Source organism: Ctenopharyngodon idella, chromosome 4 (genome assembly GCF_019924925.1).
Source record: "Ctenopharyngodon idella isolate HZGC_01 chromosome 4, HZGC01, whole genome shotgun sequence".
NCBI classification, from domain to species: Eukaryota; Metazoa; Chordata; class Actinopteri; order Cypriniformes; family Xenocyprididae; genus Ctenopharyngodon; species Ctenopharyngodon idella.
The window spans coordinates 16,199,182-16,224,267 of record NC_067223.1 but is presented as its reverse complement, the minus strand read 5'-3'; the positions used below and the strand labels follow the sequence as shown (position 1 = coordinate 16,224,267).

The following is a 25,086-nucleotide window of genomic DNA, read 5'->3' as shown; positions in this document are numbered from 1 at the left end:
CTCTGTCTGATTGACTCCTGCCTCCCAAAAAAGCAACAACATCATGGGCTGGGGCTTTGTACCACGTCTCTCTGATCCTCCTCTTAAGACCCCTCCAGCTGCCCACCACAGTAGATGAGCGCCAACTCTCACTTGCACCACTCATCCCAGACCACTCGAAAGATCTGATGTACCAAAACTGAGACAAAATCTTTTAGACTTTGAGCAGACTACCAAGAGGCCATGAGTACATTTGGCTACCGACGGGAACTGAGTAAGTACGAGGATTTGGATGAAGATGAGTTGTTGGCCTCGTTGACTGCTGAAGAACTCCAGGAGCTCGAGAAAGAGTTGGCTGATATTGACCCAGATGACAATCTTCCCATCGGACTGCGACAGAGAGATCAGACAGCTAAGACTCCCACTGGAACATTCAGCAGGGAAGCTCTGATGAAATACTGGGAAAATGAGACAAGAAAACTGTTGGAGGAGGAGAGGATCGGCTCCACAAGCCCTAGACAGGTTAGTGATCTACAACCTCAAACACTAACCAGGGGTACAACAGCTTGTCACTGGGGGAGTACCCTCAAAGATACAAATTTGTACCTTGTGTATCCCTAAAGTGTACATAATGGTACCTTAAGAATAGTAATATGGGGATAGTTCACCCAAAAATGAAAATTATCCACAAGCCATCGTAGGTGTATGTGACACTTTTTTTGGACAAACACAATTTGAGTTATATTTAAAAACATCCTGGCTCTTTAAGACTTATACTGGTAGTGAATGGGGCTCGAGATTTTGAAGTACACAAATTGAGTTTCGGCAAAAGTAACTTCTGACTCTATGTATGACGTAGGATGTAAGAGTAGCGTAACCTTAGATGCCCCTTGAGGTTTAAACAAATAGGGCTGGGCAACAAACTCAAACTCCTCTTCTCTTGTATTGAAATCCTCCAACATTTCTCTTTAAAAATTCTCGTTTTAGACTTTGAATTCATGACCGGGGTTTTGTTTTGCTCTGTCTTCTGCATTCATCAATACATCATGCGTTGGATCAGAGGTCACTCTTCCGACGGAACTAGACTCGCGTATGGACGTTGCCGGAAAACAGTGATTATAGTTTATAAAGTTGTAAATATGGATATTTTTCATCACTTCACTTCAGAAGGCCTTTATTAACCCCCTGAAGCCATGTGCATTACTTTTATGTTGGATGGATACACTTTATTGGGCTTCAAAATCTCAAGCCCCATTCACTACCATTATAAAAAAAACTTTTCGTCTGAAAGAAGATAGTCATATACACCTAGGATGGCTTGAGGGTTAGTAAATCATGGGATTATTTTCATTTTTGGGTGAACTAACCCTTTAAGGTAGTAATATAGACTATATTATACTACTACTAGAACCCTAACCCTTACCCTTTAGGGGTAAATAAAGTATTGTACAAAGTGACAAGCCTATCCCTTGTATCCCTAATTTGTGAACATTTTTTCTGAGAGTGTTGGGTCAAAACGACTGAATTCTTGAATAGCAGTCGCCATTTGGCTAACAATTTATAAAATAACCAAATAATGTACATACCTTCATAATCCAGGAAAAGGTACGATTTAAAAGATGAAGGGACACCATGCGTCAGGGACTCCAGCTCTCATAACAGCACCAGTGCTTTTCTAACAATGACTTTATCAATTCCAGAAAGATGAAGACGGCAGAGAAGAGGAGGAATGTTCAACTGAGAGTGACACTGAAGAATCTGGGGATGAAAAAGACGAGGTTGAAGAAAATGAGAAAGGCGCACAGAAATATCAGGACGCTGAAGAAGACCAAGAAGAGGAACAGGAAGAAGAGGAAAGTGAACTGGATGAACCAGTGACAGAAGAAGAGGATGAGGTGGAAGAAGAAGAGGACGAGGACGAGGTGGAAGAAGAAGAAGAAGAAGAAGAGGACGAAGTGGAGGAAGAAGAAAATGAAGACAACAGTCCTAAAATGGCACAGTCACTAGATTGTACAACTCAACCTCAGCAGTGTTGGTCTACCAATGCTCAGTCCAATCACAGAATGGCAGAGCCTGTAAGACGACACTCTCCACTGATGGGCGAACCAAAGGTCCAAGTTCAGGAGCCCAGTCGCATGTCAGGAAACCCCACTGTGGTGGATGAGGTTCTGGAAAAGATCCTCAACAATGACCCAGACACTACCGAAGTCAACCTCAACAACATTGACAATATCTCCCAAGACACTCTTATCCGATTTGCAGAGGCCTTACGTTCTAACACACAAGTACGTTTCTTTAGTCTTGCCAACACACATGCAGATGACCAGGTGGCTTTTGCCATTGCCAAGATGCTGAGAGAAAACGGCAACATCACTAATCTCAATATTGAGTCCAACTTTATTACAGGGAGGGGTATCCTGGCACTGGTACAAGCCCTCACCCGAAACAGTACTCTTACGGAAATGCGATTTCACAACCAACGGCACATTTGTGGAGGTCAGGTGGAAATGGAGATTGTAAAGTTACTGAGGGAGAATACCACACTGTTGAAGTTGGGGTACCAGTTCGACCTTCCAGGCCCTCGTATAAGCATGACGACCATTCTCACCCGCAACCAAGACCTCCAAAGACAGAAGAGAATGCAGGAGCTGCGTCAACAGCAAGGAGGTGCAGCGACACCCACAAACCCAAGAACGGCTGCCCTTCAGAAGGGCACGACCAACTCTTCTCCTTACGGCTCACCTCGGAGTTCACCATGGTCTTCTCCAAAGCTACCACACATTGACATGGCAAAGAAAAATGCCCCCCCTGCTCCTCTTCCACCACCACCTCCTCCTCCACCACCACCACCTCCTCCTCCTCCATCCAAAGCCTCCATCCCAGAAAAGAAGGCTCCCACCAGAATGATTGCAGAGGTCATCAAACGGCAAGAGCAGACCTCCAAGAAACAGCAGCACGGGCCCACCAAAAGGTCCAAAAAGGGCAAAAAAGGGGCTGCAAAGCAAACAGAAACTAACAGCATATTAAAGGAACTGAAGAATGCACTGAGACCCATCAATGACAGAGAGAACTCCAGACCGTCCACACCTCAACGCTGCGCTCACGATCAACTCATGGACGCCATCAAAGGCAGCAGCATCAAAAATCTCAGAAAGGTGAGTGAGTATCTCCCAAAACCTAGTGAGCTTTCTTGCTGTCTATCGTCATCTTAGGCAGCATCCTACCTGAAACGGAACCTCAAATGACTGATTTGTAAAACTCCATACAGTTAGTAATGGTCTTATTTAAAAAAGTACTCCCCTTAAGCCTGAATAACTCCTGTGATCATACCTCTCATTGTTGCCACACCTGTTTATAACAGGTGGTGTGTCGCAATCCAGTCTATACTAGATGCATTCTTTAAAGACTATGGCCACCATGACAAGGCTGTAACCATGTCTTGAACACTGGGGGGCCAAATTTTTGTTTTTTAGGGGTTTTTTTTGTGTGTGTGTGTATTTAAAGGAATTAAGTGATTAAATGGGATTTAAAGGAATAAGGAAAAAGACATAAGAACGGTAAAAGAAGTTCTTATTCGTGTCGAAAACATGAAATGTTCCTCGTCTCATCATAGGATAATAGGATATTTTCAATTTAAAATGGCGAAATTTCATAATAAAAGTTGAGTGGTTTGTGTCAGTGGATATTACTGTCCGTCACTAAACATTTCGATCACAGAACAGTTGTAAAATAGTAAATGTTTAGCTACTTACAACTTATCACACACTTTTTCGCTGTTAAAACTAAAGCGTCACGTTGGAATTCGTATTAATTTTCTGTGAACAGTAAGCTCCGCCTTCTTTGATTTGATTGGCCATCTCAATCATTTTGATGAGCGCTGTTAAACTACTGAGGCAGACCAGCCTAAAAATGTAACTTTAAAACTTTTTGTCATCCTAGGTTTAGGGTCATCAAACAGAGCGGTGCGTAATGGAGGAGTGCAGCAGAGCAACATCAAGAATATTAAACATTGAGGGGACAATTTTTAATTATTGGGGGGGACTTGTGTCCCCCTCAGTGTCTATGGTGGTTACAGCCCTGACCTATAACAGAAGAATAGATGTGGTGAAATACATAAAACTCAACCGTAGCTTCAGTTCATGCCGCAATGGAAAATTCAGTGTTATCCTCAGATAAGGCATCCTGACCCCATAAATTCCTCACACTTACTGCTGCTATGAATAGAAACCATTTTGCTCGTCGCGATAAGGCAGATGCCTTGGTGCTGTGGAAAATGAGAAACTGTTTGAGTAGACAGGAGTTTACTTATTAATAATAATACTATTATATAAATAAACAAAAATAGAAAGCTTGTCTTGGTTTTATTATTGATTGCATATAATAAATAAGGTCATGGTAATCTAACTGTGCTGTGAACAAATTTAGTTAAACTAGAAAAAAATGGAAGGATCTGACCTTTTAATTCTTCGCAGGTGGAGGTTCCTAAGTATCTTCGGTAACCAGGCTGTAAGACAGAACAGGAAAGCAGGTTTAAAGGCCTCCTGAGCATCATCTGCGAATACAGAAACTGTGCTTTTCTCAGAATCACACCGAACCTCAGAACAATTCTGATCAGTTCAGGTGTTTGGTGAGTTTGCGTTAAAAGGTTTCAATGGTATGAACTTGCTCACAACAGGGTCATGTTTAATGTTTAACATAACAGGGTTTTCTGTATTGAGAATGACCTGGATATTTGCACTGGATTCATTTTTTATTACTATTAGTAGTAGTGGTAGTTTCTGCTGTTGCTGTGATTATGCCTTGTTGTTTTTAAATGAAAAAAAAAAAAATGGACTAATAATTTTTAACATTATGTCTGTATAAATGTAAATAACTGACTTGGTTTAAAATGATTAAAAATCATCAATTCAACAATCGATTAAAATAATGTGAGCACTGTTATTTCTGCCATACAGTATGTGTGTTACTTAGCAGAACTTACCAAAGCAGTTGCAAAGGTCAGAAGATTAGCCTTTCATAAGCAAACGCAAGGCCAAAATGACTTTGCTTGAATGGGAGAGCATTAGTTGTATGAATATCACAGTCTCTTAATCCGGACTCTGTAATGTTTGTGTATTTTGGAAAAGTTCCCCTGGACTAAATCCACTCTGCAGCTGTTCACGGTGAACAGAGAAATGTTTTTAGCAGCAGTGGCAGGAACAGCAGCGAAGGAAAGGCACATACCTTCCCACAGAAGAATCATTAAGGTGTTAATCAACTTCTAACATTATTTCTATGCATATCACAACATGCAATAGACATTTAAAGCATGGCTAACTTCTGATGACGGGAATAATAAAAGCTGCTGAACAGGTTATGAAGGAAGCACAGAAATGGAACTAAAACACTTCCTTAAACCATTTCATTCCAATTTTATCTGAACATTTCAACATTAAATAATTTGAATGACATGCGCACCTGCTAAAATCCTCTGTGGGAAAAAAAACACATGGCAATGATCTAACCTATCCTGAGGTGAAACAATATCATTTTGTATGACTGAAATCATTCAGTTGATTTGCAAGCTTAAAGTCTGCCAAATAACTTTAGCGCTCTAAAAACAGAACAAAACAAAATGTCATATGCAATCAGCTGGCTGGCTAAACCCCAGAAATAACATATCAGGCTGTGGGTTTTAAAAATAACCATAATGTTCCAGTATTTTGTGATTTTTAAATTTAGTCGATGATATATTTTTTAAACACCTACTTGGAAACCAAAATTTTAACGTTTTAGTCACATTTGCTGTATGATTTCTCAAAGCGAAATAAAAACATCCAAACACATGAAGGTTCTGTAAATATTAACATTTATTTGAGTGTACAATTTTAATAATTCTTTTTCAACCTCATTTCAAAGGTTTCAAGTCTCAATGCAAAGCAACCCTGGTTGAACGAAGGATAAAAACTGATATTTTAATTGCTCTATAACACCGTTAAAAACAGTGAAACTACATGATACGACCCTCTGCGGACCGTCAAGCGAGTCAGAGCCTCTCTTTGAATTAGTACAGCATCACAGTGCGTTATTTAGTGTGTTCGATTTTTTTTTTTAAATGGCACACATGAACATTAAATTCCAACATGATCCGTATCTGACCGAGAGGAAAAAAACAAACCACATGCCTGTGAGATTTGTTGTAATGCCAGTAAGATGCAAACTAGCATATGTTTTAATAACTGTAGTGTTTCTCACATCTAATGTTAAGGAAAGTCCTGACATAGTAGCTATAGCACACGATGTGTAAACATAACCGTCGTATTGCGCTGTATCCCCACAGTTCTTCTTTTGTGATTCGTGCAAAAATATAAACCGACTCAAACTCTGAGCACATTTACAAATTAGCAAATGGGGCTAAATATGCTTTTTTTTGTTAAGAAAATAATAGTGCTAAACTACGTTTCGAATAAGAAAAGGTAAGGTACGTAAGAGAAAAGTATGAAAATAGTGTTCTTGCTTCACAATATCAACATTAAAGTCTCGCTCCTCTTGTTCGACCTCAATTCAATTAATGATGAAGAAAAAAAAAACAAAAACAAAAAAACAATAAAAGACCCAAAAACATTCAACTCTACGAATCAAGAAACTTGATGTAAAATTGCACGTTAATCCAAGAGGGGAAAAATAAGATACATGACAAACCTTTACAGATTAAATGAGGTATTGCACAGATTAATAAAAAAAAAAAAAAAAAAAAAAAAAAAGCATAAAGGCAACAACAACAAAAAATTTGTACAGCAAATTGGTCATCCATTTACATCATTTTATAAGATTTAGAAAGACAAGAGCAATGTAGTGTCTTAATTGTTTTGGGCAGCCCTGGTCATCAGTCATCCCACTCATCGTCATCCTCAAAATCTTCTTCGTCATCATCATCCTCATCTTCATCTACAAAACCATGGATTGAATGTTAAGTTTTCTAGTGTAACATAATGCTAAACGAGTCTGACTGTAATCGTCAGGCATGAAAAACGGTCACCACGCACCTGAAGAGTGGATTGCTTTGCTCCTCTTCTGCATGACCTCCATCAGCGCTCCCACAATCCCAGCTGAGGGGGCAGGAGTAGGCGGAGCAGAGTCTGTAGCGTCCGGTACCTGAAAAGGTCACATGTTCAGAATGTTTTTGTTCACCAGCATGTTCATAAATCAATATGGAGAGTAAGTTTTAATAGAGGCAACAAACAGAATTGCTAAAATAACATCCATTTGGAAATGTAATGAGAGAACAAACTGTTAATGACAAACTGTTTTTTTTTTTTTAATTCAAAAGATGTTTTTGAAAGAAGTCTCCTAATGCTCATCAAGGCTGCATTTATTTGATGAAAAAATATAGTAAAAACAGTAATAATGATGTCAAATATTATTACCATTTAAGAGAACTGTTTTCCATGTAAATATATTTTAAAAATGAAATTTATTCCTGTGATCAAAGCTGAATTTTCAGCATCATTACTCCAGTCTTCAGTGTCACATGATCCTTCAGAAATTCTAATATGATGATTTCAAGAATTTCTAATTTTCATCAATGTTGAAAACAGCTTCATATTTTTGTGGAAACTGATACATTTTTTTTTTCAGAATTCTTTGATGAAATGAAGGTTAAAAAGAACTGCATTTATTTGAAATTGAAATCTTCTGCAGCATTAAAATTATTTTACTGTCACTATTTTATTTTATGCATTCTTATAGAAGCTCGTTTCTGCCACGAAATAAAAATTTAAAAGGCAATTGCGACTTTTTATCTCACAATTGCGAGTTTACATCTCGCAATTCTTACTTTATAACTCGCAATTGTGAGTTTATATTACGCAATCGCGAGAAAAAAGTCAGAATTGTGAGATGAAAATTTGGAAATGTGACAAAAAGTCAGAATTACAAGATGAAAACTTGCAATTACGAGAAAAAAAGTCAGAATTGCTAGATAAAAACTCGCAATTGCGAGAAAAAAAAAAGAAAAAAAAAAAAAAAGGCAATTGCGGGATAAAAAGGTAATTACCTTTTTTATTTATTATTCTGTGGCAGAAACAAGCTTACATACATTCTTGCTGAATAAAAGTATTATTTAAAAACAAAATCTTATTGACCACAAACATTTGTTTGTCTTTTCTCATTGGTTCAGAAAATAAAAGCTCAACGTCTTTGCCACTCTACTCACATTTTTAAGCTGAATGCCATGTCGTATTTGGTCTAAGAGAGCGCCGCGGCCGCCACTGGGCACGGCCGGCTTGTTGTTTTGCTCCACCTTCTTCAACTGTGCCCCTTCTCGAATTTGGTCCAGGAGTGCAGATTTACCCCCAGACAGCTCCCCTGAACCCACTTCTGTTAGTGGAGGCCCGGGAGGAGGGGGTCCCGGAGGTGGTGGTGGTGGCGGGGGTGGAGCCCCACCCATTGATGGAGGCGGAGGTGGAGGCGCCGGTGGAGACAGGGAGGCAGGCTGGGGTGGTGGAGGTGGGGGAGGTGCTGACCCGGGCCCTCTGCTGGGGGGAGGAGGAGGTGGTGCGCCCATACCTGGTCGGGAGGGTGGAGGTGGGGGTGGGGCGGCAGTGGGCGCTCTGGAGGGCGGAGGTGGAGGTGGTGCTCCTCGGCCTCTGGAAGGGGGTGGGGGAGGAGGGCCGGAGTTGTGAGGAGGTGGAGGAGGTGGCGGTCCTCCTCTGGATGGCGGAGGTGGAGGTGCTGGAGAAAGAGAATAGAGCAATATGTTACGATATCCAACGACTTGCTAATGCAGGCAACCACTTTAAAATCAAACCCAACTCAGAAAATAGAAATTTCACTCCAGGGTTCTTGAAAGAAAAAGCAGCTGCAGCAGCATTCCCATTGGATGCAGTGTGTTCATCCTGGCTGCTGCTCACAGCTCAACCAAATGCGAATATAAATGCTGACTCTGGAAAATAAGTTGGACTGGAGAGCTTTCAGCTGTGAGCAGTGAGTAAGACAGAAGACATGTTCTTCAAACACACCAACCAGAGCTGGAGTCCTGATCTCTCAAGACAGCCTAAAAGTGGCTTACATTGTTTATTTCAGCCTGTTTCTTGAACAAACAGGGCTTGGTTTGGATCTGGGAATTTGGAGGTCTAGTTTTGGTGCTTGACTCAAACTCTGGTTCAGACTAGCGGCACTAAAAGTGATTTCTATAAAGATACACACATCATCAGCCCACAGAAGTCTTGTAGTTTAACAGTAGTTTGGATGCAAGCCTTCTGATTGGGCCACTGCAAAAACTGGTTCTTTTTAATCACTGCAAACCCATGCAAAAGGGGAAAGTAACCTACCACTCCACCTCGGAGGTTCTGAAGGACAAATTATTTAAATATTACTCTATTATAGCACAATATAAGATCATTTTTGCTTAGATAAGTTCTAATATCACAACCTGGTAGCTGCACCCAAACTCTTGGGCTCACCTTGTCGTCGAAGTTCATCTTTCACAGCCTCTACTCCTCCCTTCTTCTCAATGAAGTCGTAGATGACCTTCGACGTCTCTTTGTCTTTGAGCTCGGCCTCAGAAATGCCACACATGTCAAACAGGTTCTTTAGGTCTGGGTCCAGGTTATTCAACTGAGAAAAGACAAGGAGTGAACCGTCAACAAATGTCTGGAAAGAATCTAAATACAGATCAAAATCAAATTAAAAATACTTCTTGAGTTGTAGTACTCCTCATTCATCACATTAACTTTGGACATACATTATCGTTCAAAAGTTTGGGGAAAGTTTTTTTTTTAAATTTTTTTAATACTTTTATTCAGCATTAAATTGATCAAAAGTGACATTAAAGATGTATAATGTTACAACAGATTTCGGTAACACTTTAGGACTTTATGCATTATAAAGTATTCTTAATGCATTAATTACGACTTTTAATGCACCTTATAATGCGTTGTATGATCTCATGAATAATTATAACCACAGTTATAACATTTATGTTAAGCCTTTAGAAAGAACAATGCATTGAAACACAATGACAAACAACCAGCTTCAGATGTAACAAGAAATCTGCAAATATTATAATGCATTTTAACTTGTTACAGTTATGAAAATATATAATGCATTATAACGTACATTATGAATACCTTAAAACCATTATGTCTAATGCATTATAAAGTAAAGTGTTACCCAGATTTCTACATAATATTAATAGGAATTATCAGAAATGTTTCTTGAGCAGCAAGTTTATTAGAATGATTTCTGAAGGATCATGTGAGTAATGCTGAAAATTCAGCTTTGATCACAGGAATAAATTACATTTTACAATATATTCACATAGAAAACAGCTGTTTTAAATTGTAATAATATATCACAATATTTACTTTATTTTTTGATCAAATAAAAGCAGCCTTGGTGAGCATAAGAGACTCAAAAACATTTTTTTTAAATCCTACCGACCCCAAACTTTTGAACGCTAGTGTATTCCAGTAACCAGAAGTAACCAAATACTCTGTCCTTCACATTTTTCCATCACTAAAAACCTAAAAAATATATATTTTTGTGAAATATTTCGCTTGAAAAATGTGCTTGAGCTGTCTTATTTTAAAATAAATCTGACTCCGTTTGCTTATTTGTTATCTAACGCAATGTGATTCAGACATTAAGAGTCGATGTACTTTGGGGGGGGCACAATATTTCAGCTAATTCTTCAAGCACAGAAACAGATGAATACGCTGCTTAATGTTAATAATTCTTTCCTCTGATAACACAAAACTTCCCTGCACTCCTGCGGAGCAATCACGCCGTAACCCAGAATAAATCCCCTTTATGTAATCTCTCATTCAGGGGAGTTAAAATTAAAAACTAAAGCCACGCAGATCTAAAACACACTCACAGCTCAATGAGTGAAATATGATCCTTGATATTTGGGAGAATGATTGCTTTGGATTATGAAGATACACCCCCCTGCAATCACATTGTGTAAGAGATGACTTGCATTTGTGAATCATATCCCTCAATGACCTCTGATCCATGATGAAATCATGTAAACAACTGCATCTCAAGATGACATGCATGTAACACTGAACGTCACGGCTTTGAGTGTTTCGCATTAAACGCAAACATGCAGTGGCCGAAATACTCACATCAAAGCCTGTGTTGGGATCCCATCCTACATGCCCAATGTGCCTGGAAAAAAAAAAAAGGATACACAAGCAGAAACATTCATCAAATACAGCTCAGACACTGAAAATGCATTAAGCAAATAAACATTAAACGGAGATTAAAGGACATCAAACATAAACATGGTCATGGTTACGGAGGTCTCATCCTGCTTTAAAATGATTCCTGGAATACAGCTGCCAGAGTATCACGTCTGGGATATATTACATGGGATTAAAAACAAGTGTCCATCCGATTACACTTCCCATCACAACATCCGCCCTGTTTACTCCACTGCCAAGTGGACGATGCTAAATACAGGTGTAAACGGGGTCTAAAATGTTTTGAGCTTATCTACTTTCGACTCCTTCCAGAGGTAGTTGAAAACACATTCGACTGGATTGCTTTCATAGTGTAAATGCTCATGAAGTCAAATATGTTCGAACAGCCACAAAAGACGCCTACTTTCCATCTACTGACCTAATGCGTAAACATTATGGGAAGCGTGCTAGCCAGATGGGATTTAAACTTTGTGCTTCGTATGTTTTTCATCTTCAAACCAAACTTGGGTCTTCAGCTGACAATGTTCTCTCACCATTCCTGATTTCTAACACTCACTCACAGCGTTCGGCTGGTACTGCGGCTGTCAGAGCAGAAACAAAAGCTAATGCTAACCGTAAGTTTTTCCCGTCATCTCTGGTCACGTTTATATGTAAATTGCGCAAGCTTATTTTGTCCATTAGATTGAAAAATATGAAAAAAAAACCCTTACATTTACCCACTCATAGTCCTCGGAGAAATCAGGACAGAAGTGGTTGAAAGTGGACAAAAGAGATGGATTAAAACACCAGGTATAAATGGGAATGTGTCTCCCTCGTCTACTTGTGATCCGATCAATCTTAAAGGGGACCTATAATGCCCCTTTTTCAAGATGTAATTTAAGCCTCTGGTGTCCCCAGAATGTGTCAGTGAAGTTTCAGCTCAAAATACCACAGATTATTTTATTATAGCTTGTCAAATTTGCCCCTACTTGGGTGTGAGCAAAAACACGCCGTTTTTGTGTGCGTCCCTTTAAATGAAAATGAGGTGCTGCTCCCGGCCCCCTTTCCAGAAGAGGGCGGAGCTTTAACAGCTCATGCTTCAGTTGCTCAACAACAACAAAGCTGGAGAATCTCACGCAGCCAAAATGAGGATTGTCAGTAACGGTGTTCAGCCCAACATGGCCTCACCCCCTTTGTTGCGTGTTCTCAGGGGCGGGGTTTATGTAAATTTTGGGGTTTGTGATGTCACCAACCCAGGAAGAAGCTCATTGTAGTCACTACCAGCCGTTTGTTGTAGTCCTTAAAAAGTGATTTCTGTAAAAGAAAATATCTCCCTTTGCATTGAACTTTGAGCGTCGTAACTTTGCAGATGTTGTTTATGCTCAAACAGCAACATTACACACTAACTAAAGTTAAAAAGTGAAATCATAATCAAGGACCACTTTAAAACCAGATGTAAACAGGGCCATGTAAGCAAACGTCCAGGAATCTAACAAGAAATCAGATGCGACAAAGCAGCTTAATTGTTAAGTTCACAATGCAGTTCCTTGTCCAAACCAACAATGCTCGAACGTGAAAACCAAGCTGGTTTGAATACAAAAGCGAACTCACCGAAAATTGCTCGGTGTGCCGATTTCAGCTTTGGATATTTTCTTCTTGTTTTTGCCTTTCCCTTTGGCTTTGTCTTTCCTGTTGAAGTTGCCGTGGAGGTTGATGTTGTTCATCTGAGTGTTATTTTGATAACGCTGATTGTTGATCTCGGGGTTCTTTATGTCCACTGTTGCCATTGGAAGTGTTGGTCCTGAAAGTCCTGATGGTCCTGAAACAGTCACAATCAAATTCATTTTTAAAGTATGCATTCACTGATGTGGTCAGCTAATGCTCTTTTTCATAGCCTGTTAACTGTGTGTCCAGCAATTTTTATTGCCTTTTTTCTTTATCATGTATTTTATTAGGTATCATTCAAAAGCTTAAACACTCAAAATTCATCCTGGGAAAACAAATCCTTTAAATCCTATTAACGGAGGCAATTTTTGTGGTATCAACTTCAAATTTTAGAACACAATTTGGTTAGACATCTGGCTTTGATGTTCTAGCAATGTTAGAGTCCATTTTCTAAAGTATATATTTTTTAATAAAAAAAAAAAAAAAAGTTTAATTCAGTACATTTGATTTAGAGTAAACTTATTCTCTATAACATTTTTACACTTCCATACTTTCACTTCTGCAATAACCTTCATTAAGAAGAGACCAAGCATTTAAAAAGAGACATTTAAGTTCACATCTATGCTCAAAAATGGGGTTAACAAGTTTAATGCACTGAGCATAAGAAACTGCAAACATCCAATAAAGGATCTTTCCATCTTCTCCAGTTATTTAAGTCCTCAGATAAACTTCACAGGTCGCAACCTACCTGCATCCTCTCGCTCGACACTGTACGCAGGCGAGAGTAAAAACGACGGGCTATAGCGCCCGCTAATGTCTCCACCCCCTAAACCCACGTTCAGGAGGATTTTACCCATCACCACACAGGTGCGCTCACTGTGCCGCAGGTTAGCCACGGGGTCGGAGAACGGACCGTACAGCTCGTCCTGTGGGAGTACGAGGCATTGCAGGGGAGCCAGGCAACCTCCCAAATCCGAAGCCCCATCTAGTATCTCATCGGTTGGTGCTGACAAAAAGGTGGTGCAGAACATCATCTCCAAATGCATGCAGACATCCACAACGCAGGTGTGTCTGGTCAGGCTGCTCTCACTTTTGTCTGCCAGCATTTGAAGGCTGCTGTACACCACAAAGCCCCACCCTCTTTTAATCCCAGCAAATTATACACGACCGCTGGATTTTACATAACCGTTAAAGCCAGCAATAAGCTGCGGCAAATCTCCTGGGCTCTTCTAAGCACAGTGAGGGTCCATGATGAGGACATGCTGCAACTGAGAAACAACGAGAAACCCTCCATGCAGACAGAGGGCGCTAGTCAATACTAGGTGACAAAACAAAAAAAGCGGCACAAAATATTGAGGGGGGAAAACCCTACTGTTCCTCAATCAAAACATCAAACCATAGGTCAGCTTCATGAAGAGTACACATGAATATCCTCTACAGTCACTCAATAACCCACTTTAGGAACTCTGGGTGTCAACAGCACTTTCACACACTCAAAATAGTCTGGTTTCATTAAAAAACAAAAACAAAAAAAAACAAACAAACCTAACCCGTCTCATAAACCTCATACCATCTTTGCGTTACTTTAAACTTAGGCACTGCTCAGTGTATAGGATGGTAGTGACAAAATGCCAGATTTTCCAGTATAGCTGGATTTCTGCCTTTGGGGTGGATGGTGAAGCGTAAATGAACTGTTAACATACGTTAGTTGGGTAGGGCAGTTGACAGCCCCTGAGGGTCATATGGTGAAAAGACCATCACCTCTCTGAAGATCAAGTTTGACATTACGCATGAGGGGGGTGGAATGTGTGTTTGTGAATTATATTAGGCTACAGTGTTTGCCTGTATGCATTTAAAGGTGCAGTAAGCGATTTCTGAGAAACTGATGAAAGTGGATCAGATTGAGCAGCACAACACATTTGTAGCCAATCAGCAGTAGGGGGCGTGTCCACTCAAGATGGGGAGGAGAGAGAGAGGCAATCAGCAGTAGGGGCGTGTCCACTCATGATGGGGGAGGAGAGAGTGAGCAAGAGGGAGATTTGACTGTAGAAAGAGAGATGGCTGAGAGACATTACAAAAGTGAAGGGTTTTGAAAGCTTTCCAGCGCTGGATAGGCCGAAGTGGGCTGAAAATGGACACCGAGGTTGCATTGTTTCTGCTCTATATGTGAGTAACAATGGATTTGCTATGTTTTTACAGAACCAATGCTGTTGCAATGTTAGCTGTAGTTACAGGACAGTTTTGAGTGTCATTGTTTGTCTGGAGCTGCTGGCGACTAACAACCAATGTGGTTGTACATACTCTTGTGTACTGGGTATTCATTATTTGTTCTTGTCGTTGGTTCATCTTTGCTTTATTTTTAGTGAAGAACTCTTACATTGGGTGTTCGTGCATTTTTGGGGGCGGAGCAATGAAGGGAGGGGCGTGTTTGTTTGTGTTGGTTTGAAATATCAACAGTGTTTCTCAGAAATTGCTTACTGCACCTTTAAAGCCATGTGGTGAATCGGACGAAAAATGTGAAATATGCCCTGGTGATATTTTATTCCACAATCAAAAAAAAAAAAAAAAAAAATATATATATATTACAATTTTTGTATTGGGGCATTATTTTCATGACAAATTAAACATTTAAAGTTGAATAAATACAATAGACTCATTTTTTATTATTTAATTAATAATATCTAATAAATAATATTTGTAAAGTTCAAATGCACCTATACAGCTTGGAAGCATTTTATTTATTTTATTTTTATTTAATTTGAAAGTAATTATAATTTTGGGGCTAAATGTCACAATAATAATGCCACGATACAAAATTGTTATGGTCCTAAAAACAGCCGTTATTTTCTTTCAGAAAAATATAATTTCCTATTTTTTCCTTTTGATTTTGGGGTGAAATGTGACCCGGACATTTCTTTGCATAATTTAATCTGATTATTCAACATATGTTCATAAACTCCTAGCATATCTTCAAAGAATCTGCAGACATAAAACATTTTAACTGGTAAACTTTGTCAGTCCTGTGTAAAGTTTAGTCTAGACATAAAGAATTAACGTTCATGTAATTCATTAGTAAACAACCTACCATTAGGTGGGTCACGTCTTTTTTCTGCAAGACAAAATTAAGATAACTTATTACTAAATTCACCACTGCATGACTTAAAATGTAGGGTTTATTAGTGTAAGAAGGAGAAGATTTAGTGGTGTAAGATAGATCAGAGAGATTTAATATTAATTTGGTCGGAAAAGACTCAAATGCACAATCCTCTCCTTGAAGTTGCTGAGTCAGTCGACACAGAGGGGAAGTGGTTAAACAGAAGACTAATCAGAAGCAGACCCACACAAACAGACTGCTGTGTGTCCCACAGACATCAAAGAGCAGGACGCAGCAGAAACAGGCACAAGGAAACACATAAACTGGCCTTAGTTAGGATGAAAAAAAAAAAAACTGGGAACACGGGATGTAGTGTTAAAGAAAAATTGATAGAAGCAGACAAAGGGGGAACGACTGAATCATGTCAGAAGAAAACCAGATGATAATGTTTTTTCCAGCAGAGGGACACAAGTGAAGTGAAGGAGAGATACAGGCTGCTGTGTTGCTGTATTTACCGGTTTTCCTCCCTCTTCTACCCAGAAGATCATTGGCTGCAGACCTGAAGCGCTTGGCTTCCTCCTCACTGGCAAAATTGAGTCCGATCTGGCACGCCTGAGGACGAACATACATTAAAGATTCTTTATATACACTCTGATTGTGGTGAAACAACAGACAGACAATGAGTCATGAATCAAAATAGAAAGGAAAGCTGGTTGCACTGATAAACAAAATGCCATCTGCAACTCATTTTAATTTTGTAATAAGTCGCATTATAGAGTAAAACAATATTAACTCTTTCCCGCCAACGTTTTTGCATCTGCTTACATATGCTATCGCTTGTTTCTTCTTCGCCTGTGTTTTGATCAGGAGATTGTTCTTGTTCAGTTTTTTTTTTTTATTTATATAATAGTGCCCCCTACCGTATAACAGTGAAAACAAGGAAAGCCGGAAAATTCCATCAATGGCAGGGAAAGAGTTAAATGACGAAAAAAAAAAAAGTTATTACATTTTAATAAAGGACTAAGAAAAACTTTTTTGGAGGATAATGTGCACGGATGAAATCATGCACGATAAGACCAGATATGTATATGAACAAAACAAATAGAACCAATTTCAGTTTCACATTGACTTTAAATTCAGGTTTATCAGTCTGTGGCCACGGCACATACCTTAAGTCTGCTGAGGTGAAAGTGTACAAAACAGATACGAACACAAGGACAGACACATGCAAAGGACATGGAGGTACAAGATCAGAGTACTTACGTCTCCAGCAAATGTGATAAAGTAAGGCCTGGAGCTGCTTATTGAAAAGTTGTTGTAGCACTCTTGATCAAACAAGATTTTTCCCTCCTGTCAAAGCAGGATAAGAAACCATTTACTTAATACTAAGAGCAGAGGAATAAAAAAAATATATAAAAAACCCCTCACACATCTGACCCACATGAAGCATCTGCTGACTTACTTTCATATCAAACACCCTGATAAAGTACGATCTCTGTTGGCTGTCTTTCACCAGACAGGCCACTCCACAGCACTTCTTCACCCAGGATGAGTTTCTCTCGGCTCCAAAGACCTGCACCACTGCTGAACACAAACTCTGTGGACACAAAAAGGAAACAGAAGAATTAAACTAAATCTGCAATCGTGATTTATTAAAATAAATAAAAGTCATTTAAAATAAATCCTGCACCTGCTTATGTAGGTCACATTAACTCATGGTGAAAACAGATGCCCAAGTATGATTTTCAGAATGAATTTTAAAGGGGACCTGTTATGCCCTATGAATATTCGAAAAACACATTATTTTCCTCATATTCTCTATTGTTGCAGCTCCTCTCTTCCGCGTCTGTCAGTAACGCTCTGTTTAGCTCCTGTCTCTATGAAGCCCCTCCTTCTAAATAAGCACAGTGTGCTCTGATTGGTCGGCTGAGCGCTTCAAGCATGTTTGGGAAATGTCCCACCCTTACCACAGTTTCAACTAGGGCTGCCCCCTAATAGTTGACTAATCGTTAGTCGACTAGAAGAGGCTTAGTCGACCAAAACCTCATGGCGAAGTCACACAGTCCGTGAGGCACAGATCGTTAACAGCGGGTCCTTTTGGTAAAACGCTCACCTATCATCCATTGACCTCATATGGCTTATCATTTGAAACATGTAAGCAGTAGCAACTTTACATAACTCTGTTAGCCTCGATAAATGTGCACTATTATTATCCGCATATCCAAGTGCTTGTGTGGAGTGAGTAAGCCGAAGTCTTAGCGCGCTTTACTGCAAGACATGGAGGCGCCGGTGCGATCACTTGCATTTTTTCCTGATAACAGAGGAAACAACTTAAAATACTAAGTAATTTTTGGTCATACAGATAAAAATATTTCATCATTCGAAACTGTAAAGAGTCTACTTTTATTTCTGTAAACTCACAATAACAAGAAAACGTTGTGCTTCTGTAAAATAAAGAAAACAACAGGATGTGCTTTCTGCCGTCTCGGTCTCCGTGAACAGAAGCGCGTCACAAAAATGAACCGAAACTCAGCATATAAGCTACTTGCCTCAAAGACATGAGAAATATATTTATGGAAAGCTTGAAATGTCTTTTAAACGAACCAACTCAAATAGAAAAGAAATACTCTCTTCTTACGTAATCTGTATGAAAGGTGCATTTGTCTAGTCTCTATAGGCACATTCACTATACTGCGGAGATGACGGGTCAGCATTGTTAACATCTTTGCAGCCTACACTGACTCAGAAAACACTAGTTTATTAATAAATAATAAGTCAGGGCCAGCCCTAGTTTCAACACACTACTAACGAACTCAACCAGAACCGCCACTTTATTTTGGGCGGGAATTATTTAAATGAGGAATACAATGGAGGCGATTCAGGGAGTTCAGAAACAGTGACACTGACATAGAGAATAACTCTTTGTGCTTTTGTAACTCTGCAGAGCTCAAACAGCAACATTACATACTAAAGACAGATGAACATGTAAAAAAAGCATAATAGGACCCATTTAATAAAACACTATAAAAATAAAATAAAGGTCACCATAAGTGGTCAATAAACAGAAATCTTTAATGCTATTAAACTACCACAAATTGTGTAGTTCAACCACTCTGGTGATTAATCTGTAAAGGACATGATCATACCGCAGTGTCATTCAATCGCCCGACGCAGGGCAAGCACCTCATGACGATGTGAGTGAAAACGACAGCTCCATGCCAAGAGTGCAGCACTCACGGTAAAACGACTTTGACAGTCTCCTCACGAAGCTGCCGGTCACAATGTTACTGAATGAAGACACTCTCTCAGACTAATCATGATGAGAATGAGGAACACGGCACATTATCCACATTACAACTAGTTGAAGCTCTTGGCGAAGAGCACAGTCCATTATCATAGATCATTTTTCCATTATATCGTTGATACGGGTTTTTTTTCTATATTTCACAGAATGAGATAATTAAAGTCATCAAGGACCTGAAGTAGCGATAGTCTTCTCTTCCCTATTGTGACGAATATCCGAGTGAAACGGTTTCACAAACAAGAACAAATGTAGGGCGGGGCTTGATTTTGCTCATGGGGAATTGATTGGATGGTTGTGGTTTGCTATTGGCTGATCTCATGTGAGTGACAGGATGCCCCGCCTTCGTCACAGAAGAGAAGAGATGCTGCAAGAGGGAGGGGAAGTTATTCTGATTCAAGATTATGAGGCACATGAACATATATAAAACTTTTAAAATAAATGCGGCAATATTCCATAAAAAAAACAAAAGAAGAATTTGTTTGATTTCATGATGACTTTAAATCCAGCAAGACTATATAATATAAAAAGGTCCAAATTCTAAAAGTTTATAGCATATTTTTTTTGCTATTTTATCTTGTATATGTAAACAACCTTGTTATCAGGGAGAACCAAGTTTCTGAATACTAAATATGCTGAAAAAAAAAAAAACAAACAAACAAAAAAAACAAAACAATTTTCACTCAGATATTCCAAGTAAATTTCACAAATAATTGCAAAGAAATGCCAAGTAACACACTGAATTAAACATTAAATTCTCTTGCGAAACATACTCAAATGATTTCAATAAAACAAAGAATATTTTAATATGTAAATGTGGGCGGTGTTATGTTAATGAGCTCTTAGTTGTGATGTCTATAATATTACATTTTCTGAATGATCCGATTTTGCAGTTTAGTTTTAACAGAAATCTGGACAAACATGGGAGGAAACTTTGAAAAGTGAATGTCAAAATCCTGCTTTTCACGATATGTATGTCGCCTTTGAGGAAAAACAAGGATACATCCAAGCTGAAAGCACCGCATGCATCTAATTAAACCGCTGAGTTCACAAATCAATTGTTTGACCTGAAATGAACCGGCAGCGAGGAATCAGAACAAAAGAACCAGTGAATATTTCTCCCCAAGTTACTCCTAAAAACTGTGTTTGTGACAGTGACGTAATCATGAACTTCCGAGCACTTTTAAGTGAATAGCTTCAAAATGCAAAGACGTCCTCGCCAAACAGCCACTTTGGGGAATTAATGATCAGCATCCATTCTCAGGACAGGCCAGATGATTTACATAAGCGCAGAGGGGACCAGCAAATCCAGGCGGCCCTGCCAGGATCCCGGTCAGGAATGCAGCCACGCCACACATCTTAACAACCCGCCGAACCGCAGGCCTGCTAGCTGTTACAGAGACAGTCAAAGCTTCCATTAACCACAAGATTAAAGCCAGAGGAACGTTTACAGGGACACAGTAGGTGCACACACAGAGCGAGAGGGTCTTCTGTGCTCTCATTGGCTGAATGAAGCTGCCGCCCATTATCAGTTCACTGGAGTCATTACTCAAACTCGGAGGCATCCATCCGAACCAACAGCAGACAGTCATCGCTTCATATCTCGCAGTTTATCGCTCATTATTAGCTGAGGTTAATGGAAATGCCCTCTGGAAGAAATATGGTGACGTAATATGCATGCACTGTGATGGCATCACAGATGATGTATATGTTAAGGAAAGTGCTGTGAATGCTGCTATTATACAAAAAAGAAATAATACTTCTATTCAGCAAGGAGGCATTAAAGTGACAGTAAATACTTCTATAATGTCACAAAAGATTTCTATTTCAAATAAATGACGTTCTAATAATCAGAAATGTTTCTTGAGCAGCAAATCATCATATTAGAATGATTTCTGAAGGATCATGTGACACTGAAGACTGGAGTAATGATGCTGAAAATTCAGCTTTGATTACTGGATATAAATTATATTTTACCATATATTTAACAGAAAACTGTTATTTTAATTTGTAATATTCCACAATATTACTGTATTTTTGATTAAATAAAATGCTGCCTTTTTGAGCAGAAGAGGCTTCAAAAACATAAAAAAAAAAAAAAAAAAAAAAAGTATTGACACCAAACATTTAAACGTTAGTGTCTATCCATCTATCCCTGTATATAAAATTATAATTATTAAAAAATGAAAAATATATGGAAAACAAAATAAAAATAATTGACTAATACCATTTATTACATTAAATGCTAAAAGTAAATAAATAAATACTAAAAGTAAATAAATTAAGTTCATAAGTTCATATTCTTAATGTGCTGTATAAACCAAACTTGAATTTTAGTACACAGTAAAAAGCAAATATGCTAATATTCCTTTGACTAGTAATATAAGTGGACTTTTATGATATCGTCCGTCGGCCAACCCACTCTTTCTATATCAGCAATGGCCATCTAAAAAAAAAAAAAAAAAAAAAAAAAAAAAAAAAAGGGACCAAAGGTCAAAGTTGAAGAATCTGTCATTAAAAATAGTGTCTACAACCCTGCTATTATCAAATACTATGCTTTACACACTCGAACAGAGATAAAAGCTGAAAAATAGAGATTTTTGCAGTCCTCACAGTTCTCAGAAACTTGACCAGCAGGAACTACCTGAGAGGACTGGTTCTCTAACCCCCAACATTAACATACTGCCAAAAACAGCAGAAAAATCACAGAGGCCCACCGCACCACATCCTCAGGGTGGGCTGATCGAGCAGTCCTGCTCTGAAACGAACGCTGTGAGAGCTCCCTAACAAAACCTGGATCAGTCTCAGCTCCTGGCTCTGATTCCTCAGAGGAGAGACGTGGACAACACACCCACTTCAATCATGCCGCGACACGCCGCTTGAATATAAAAATGCTCACAACATAAATTCGTAAATAAATGTGTCAAAAAGGTGACTCAGCCTCTGGGATGCATTGATATTGCAAGTGCATGATAAGCATAGCACTGTCGCCGTCCAGCGCCGGCAGGAATGTGAAGCATTCAAGGACCCGTGTCGAGAAACCGTGAATTTTGGGTGGCAGGCCTGCTTCCCGTTTCACACAGAGGAACGAGGTCCTTTGGAAACCCGCACGCCCTCGTTTGAAAAGGGAAGCTTCGTTTTTGTTGTCCGGACAACATGAGTTTAATCTTGTAGGAACAGAACAGGTAATGTAGTGGAATGAGGAAACCGAAAGCCAACAGCAGACGCCGAGCTACACCTGGACAAAACATTACCCAATACAACCCAACTGCAAGGAGACGAATTTGGGTATCAGCATGTTATACAACAACAGCCTGAAGGAAACTGACGATTAAACAAAAAACATGTCAGTACTGCACTAAAACTTGAGATCAATGCATAATTATGATATATAAGGTGCAACTTGTACTCTAAAAAAATGCTGGGTTAAAAACAGCCCAAGTTGGGTTGAAAATGGACAAACCCAGTAGGTGGGTTAAATGTTTGCCCAATCTGCTGGGTCAAAACAGCCCAAACCGCTGTTAGTACCAAAATGTAAATATTGTGTAAAATTAGAGATTTTTTTTTTTTGCATAAACGCATACATTAAATTATGATGCATTATTTAGGCCATATCGGCAACCTGCTCTCTTTAAATTGATGGGTCAACCGATTATACTTTTCCGTTTACTCCTCCCAATCTTGAATATTTTGTTACATTCTTGAGTTTAACTAATAACAGTTTCCTCATATGAAACAGTTATGAAAGCTGGGTTAATTATCATTGCACAAATAGCATGTTTGGAAATTTCAGACGTGAATGTCTTGTATTCGAAAGCAGGACAGTCTGTCTGAGTTATATTGTGAAATCTGAAACAGTCATTCAGAGCAGGAGGAAGAGTTTTATGAGGTGGTCAGGTGACAGGTTTTATCTGTCATAAAATCATGAGCGAACATAAAGGAATGTGCCAATATGAAATGAAAGACATCAAACCTCCTAATCAAGTTGACCTGATTATGTGTCATTAACTACTGATGCAAAATAAGACACTTTATAGACAGATGTCAAAAAATATTTCGGTTTATACTTATATTTGTCATTATATTTTAGGACGGGGGTCATCTTAATTCCATTAAATGTTTGAAAACCCATGATCTAAATGACTCAATCTCAACAACACAAGGCCCATGAGCTCACCTGAAACTTTGATAGAGAATCACTAATGACTGCAGCAAAACATTCTGTCAGACAGAAGCGCCTGTTAAACTTCAACAGGATACAGTGTATCTTTACAGAGCGTTCCATTTCATTTAAGCGTTCTATTCCAATGGAATCATTAGTGATACATTAATTGCAGTTCGATTTGGGAACATCATGACTGAACACTACCTGGAAAAGAAATCAAGCAAATGCTTGGGAACTTACGGTGCATTTCCTGCCCAGATGGTGGAAGAGCACTTCGTTTTCTTGCTGGGTGAGAAGAATGGAGCCGCTATTACTCGCAGGCCTCCTGGTTGAAGGCGGACCACTCATTTTTGACAATCCGATGGTGTGAACTTGTGATCAGGAAGTGTTAAACAGAAAATACGCGTTCATTGATCTCTGATCACCGCTGCTTGTATCCGGAGCCTTTCATATCCAGACCTGTGTGTTTCGGCCGGGAATGGGTTGAGAGAGGTCCTGCGTCTCTGAAATAAAACACGATGCTCGTTTGGTTATCCGATGTCGTCTCGAGACTCTAAACTTTCATCTGAACTCCTGTGCACCGAGCTTTCGATCCAACATGGCAGTGCCACCGTTGCGCATGACAGAGAAACGCAGGGAATTACAAATCCTACTACGGCGAACGCTTGGCTTATGAATATTAATGACACGCCGCGGCGTTCAATGAGCAGCCATAATTGAGTCAGTTAGCGAATCAGAGAGTTAATGGGCGTGGCTTGTGAATATTGAATAAATAATGTGACTGGACGCTCCGGGAAGGTTACCAGGCAACGTCAGCATGAGCTCAGCCGTTGCTATAGTAGGATACAGGTCGTATTTAGTCTGCGTATAATGTAAAAGAGTCTGCTTTCAGCATTTAAATGCTTCATGTATACAATATTTGTTGGTTATTAGAGAGCTGTAGCCTTACAAATCGCAATCAAGGCATTATTGACAATGATAGAAATGCTGTTTCAGAGAGGAACGCAGTGTGGGCGGAGTCATGACGTGGAGTGAAGTGGGGGATTTTTTAATTGAAAGTAATTTTTGCCAGAATTTTTCTACAGATATAAAAATATATAATTATGTGTGTGTATGTATATATATATATATATATATATATATATATATGTGTGTGTGTGTGTGTATATGTACACATCCATATCATACATATATATACATATATATATATATATATATATACATATATTATATATATATATATATATATATATATATATATATGCACACATATATATATATATTATATATATACATGTATACATGTGCATATATATATATATATATATATATATATATACACATATATATGTGTGTGTGTGTGTGTGTGTGTGTGTGTATGTATACAAAAAAGAGGGGAAAACATAAATAAAAGAAGAGGAAATAACCCACAACAACAAAGCCAAGTGGATGTAAGGTTAATCAGAGGAGGAATGTGACTTTGCACACTTTGGACCTAAAGTCCAGACCAACCAAATGAACAATCAAAATAACAATTCCTCCTAATTACAAACAGCCACTAGAACTTCGTTTGCACCTTCGCACTGACGGCCTGTCTATTGTTCTAATCAGCGGAGTGTTGCTTAAATATGTCAAAGTACAACAAAAGGTGGATATGACCTCTGATTTGGACCACGTTTAATTAGAGCACATATTGACATGATATTTGATGCAGTAA

The 25,086-nt window shown here is 39.0% G+C and overlaps 2 protein-coding genes across 4 annotated transcripts; one reads left to right on the top strand and one right to left on the bottom strand.

Moving 5' to 3' along the window:
• Positions 1 to 112: 112 nt before the first annotated feature.
• Positions 113 to 6,729, top strand: lmod2b (leiomodin 2 (cardiac) b). 2 transcript variants are annotated; one of them, XM_051892360.1, is made up of 3 exons: positions 113 to 501; positions 1,680 to 3,134; positions 3,919 to 4,330. In XM_051892360.1, the coding sequence occupies exons 1-3, from the start codon at positions 223 to 225 to the stop codon at positions 3,922 to 3,924; spliced, it is 1,740 nt and encodes a 579-aa protein (XP_051748320.1). In that variant the 5' UTR covers positions 113 to 222; the 3' UTR covers positions 3,925 to 4,330. The 2 variants fall into 2 exon arrangements, with proteins under 2 accessions (XP_051748320.1, XP_051748319.1); XM_051892359.1 differs by lacking the exon at positions 3,919 to 4,330 and adding an exon at positions 4,452 to 6,729 and having other exon boundaries at positions 114 to 501.
• On the bottom strand, positions 5,811 to 24,010 carry waslb (WASP like actin nucleation promoting factor b). 2 transcript variants are annotated; one of them, XM_051892362.1, is made up of 11 exons: positions 23,610 to 24,010; positions 17,366 to 17,500; positions 17,167 to 17,253; positions 16,419 to 16,515; positions 15,895 to 15,918; positions 12,756 to 12,963; positions 11,088 to 11,130; positions 9,423 to 9,576; positions 8,174 to 8,691; positions 7,005 to 7,113; positions 5,811 to 6,906 (listed from the first exon to the last, which is right to left on the bottom strand). In XM_051892362.1, exons 1-11 carry the CDS (start codon positions 23,715 to 23,717, stop codon positions 6,845 to 6,847), a joined length of 1,545 nt encoding a protein of 514 aa, XP_051748322.1. In that variant the 5' UTR covers positions 23,718 to 24,010; the 3' UTR covers positions 5,811 to 6,844. The 2 variants fall into 2 exon arrangements, with proteins under 2 accessions (XP_051748322.1, XP_051748323.1); XM_051892363.1 differs by lacking the exon at positions 15,895 to 15,918.
• Positions 24,011 to 25,086: the final 1,076 nt, after the last annotated feature.

Coding starts and splice junctions, on each gene's coding strand:
- lmod2b (XM_051892359.1), top strand. CDS start 223: ATGAGTACATTTGGCTACCGACGGGAACTGAGTAAGTACGAGGATTTG. Junction 502..1,679: donor GCTCCACAAGCCCTAGACAG/GTTAGTGATCTA, acceptor TATCAATTCCAG/AAAGATGAAGACGGCAGAGA. Junction 3,135..4,451: donor GCATCAAAAATCTCAGAAAG/GTGAGTGAGTAT, acceptor AATTCTTCGCAG/GTGGAGGTTCCTAAGTATCT.
- waslb (XM_051892362.1), bottom strand. CDS start 23,717: ATGAGTGGTCCGCCTTCAACCAGGAGGCCTGCGAGTAATAGCGGCTCC. Junction 9,577..11,087: donor ATCCCAACACAGGCTTTGAT/GTGAGTATTTCG, acceptor GTCTTTTCTCAG/TTGAATAACCTGGACCCAGA. Junction 7,114..8,173: donor ATGGCATTCAGCTTAAAAAT/GTGAGTAGAGTG, acceptor TGACCTTTTCAG/GTACCGGACGCTACAGACTC.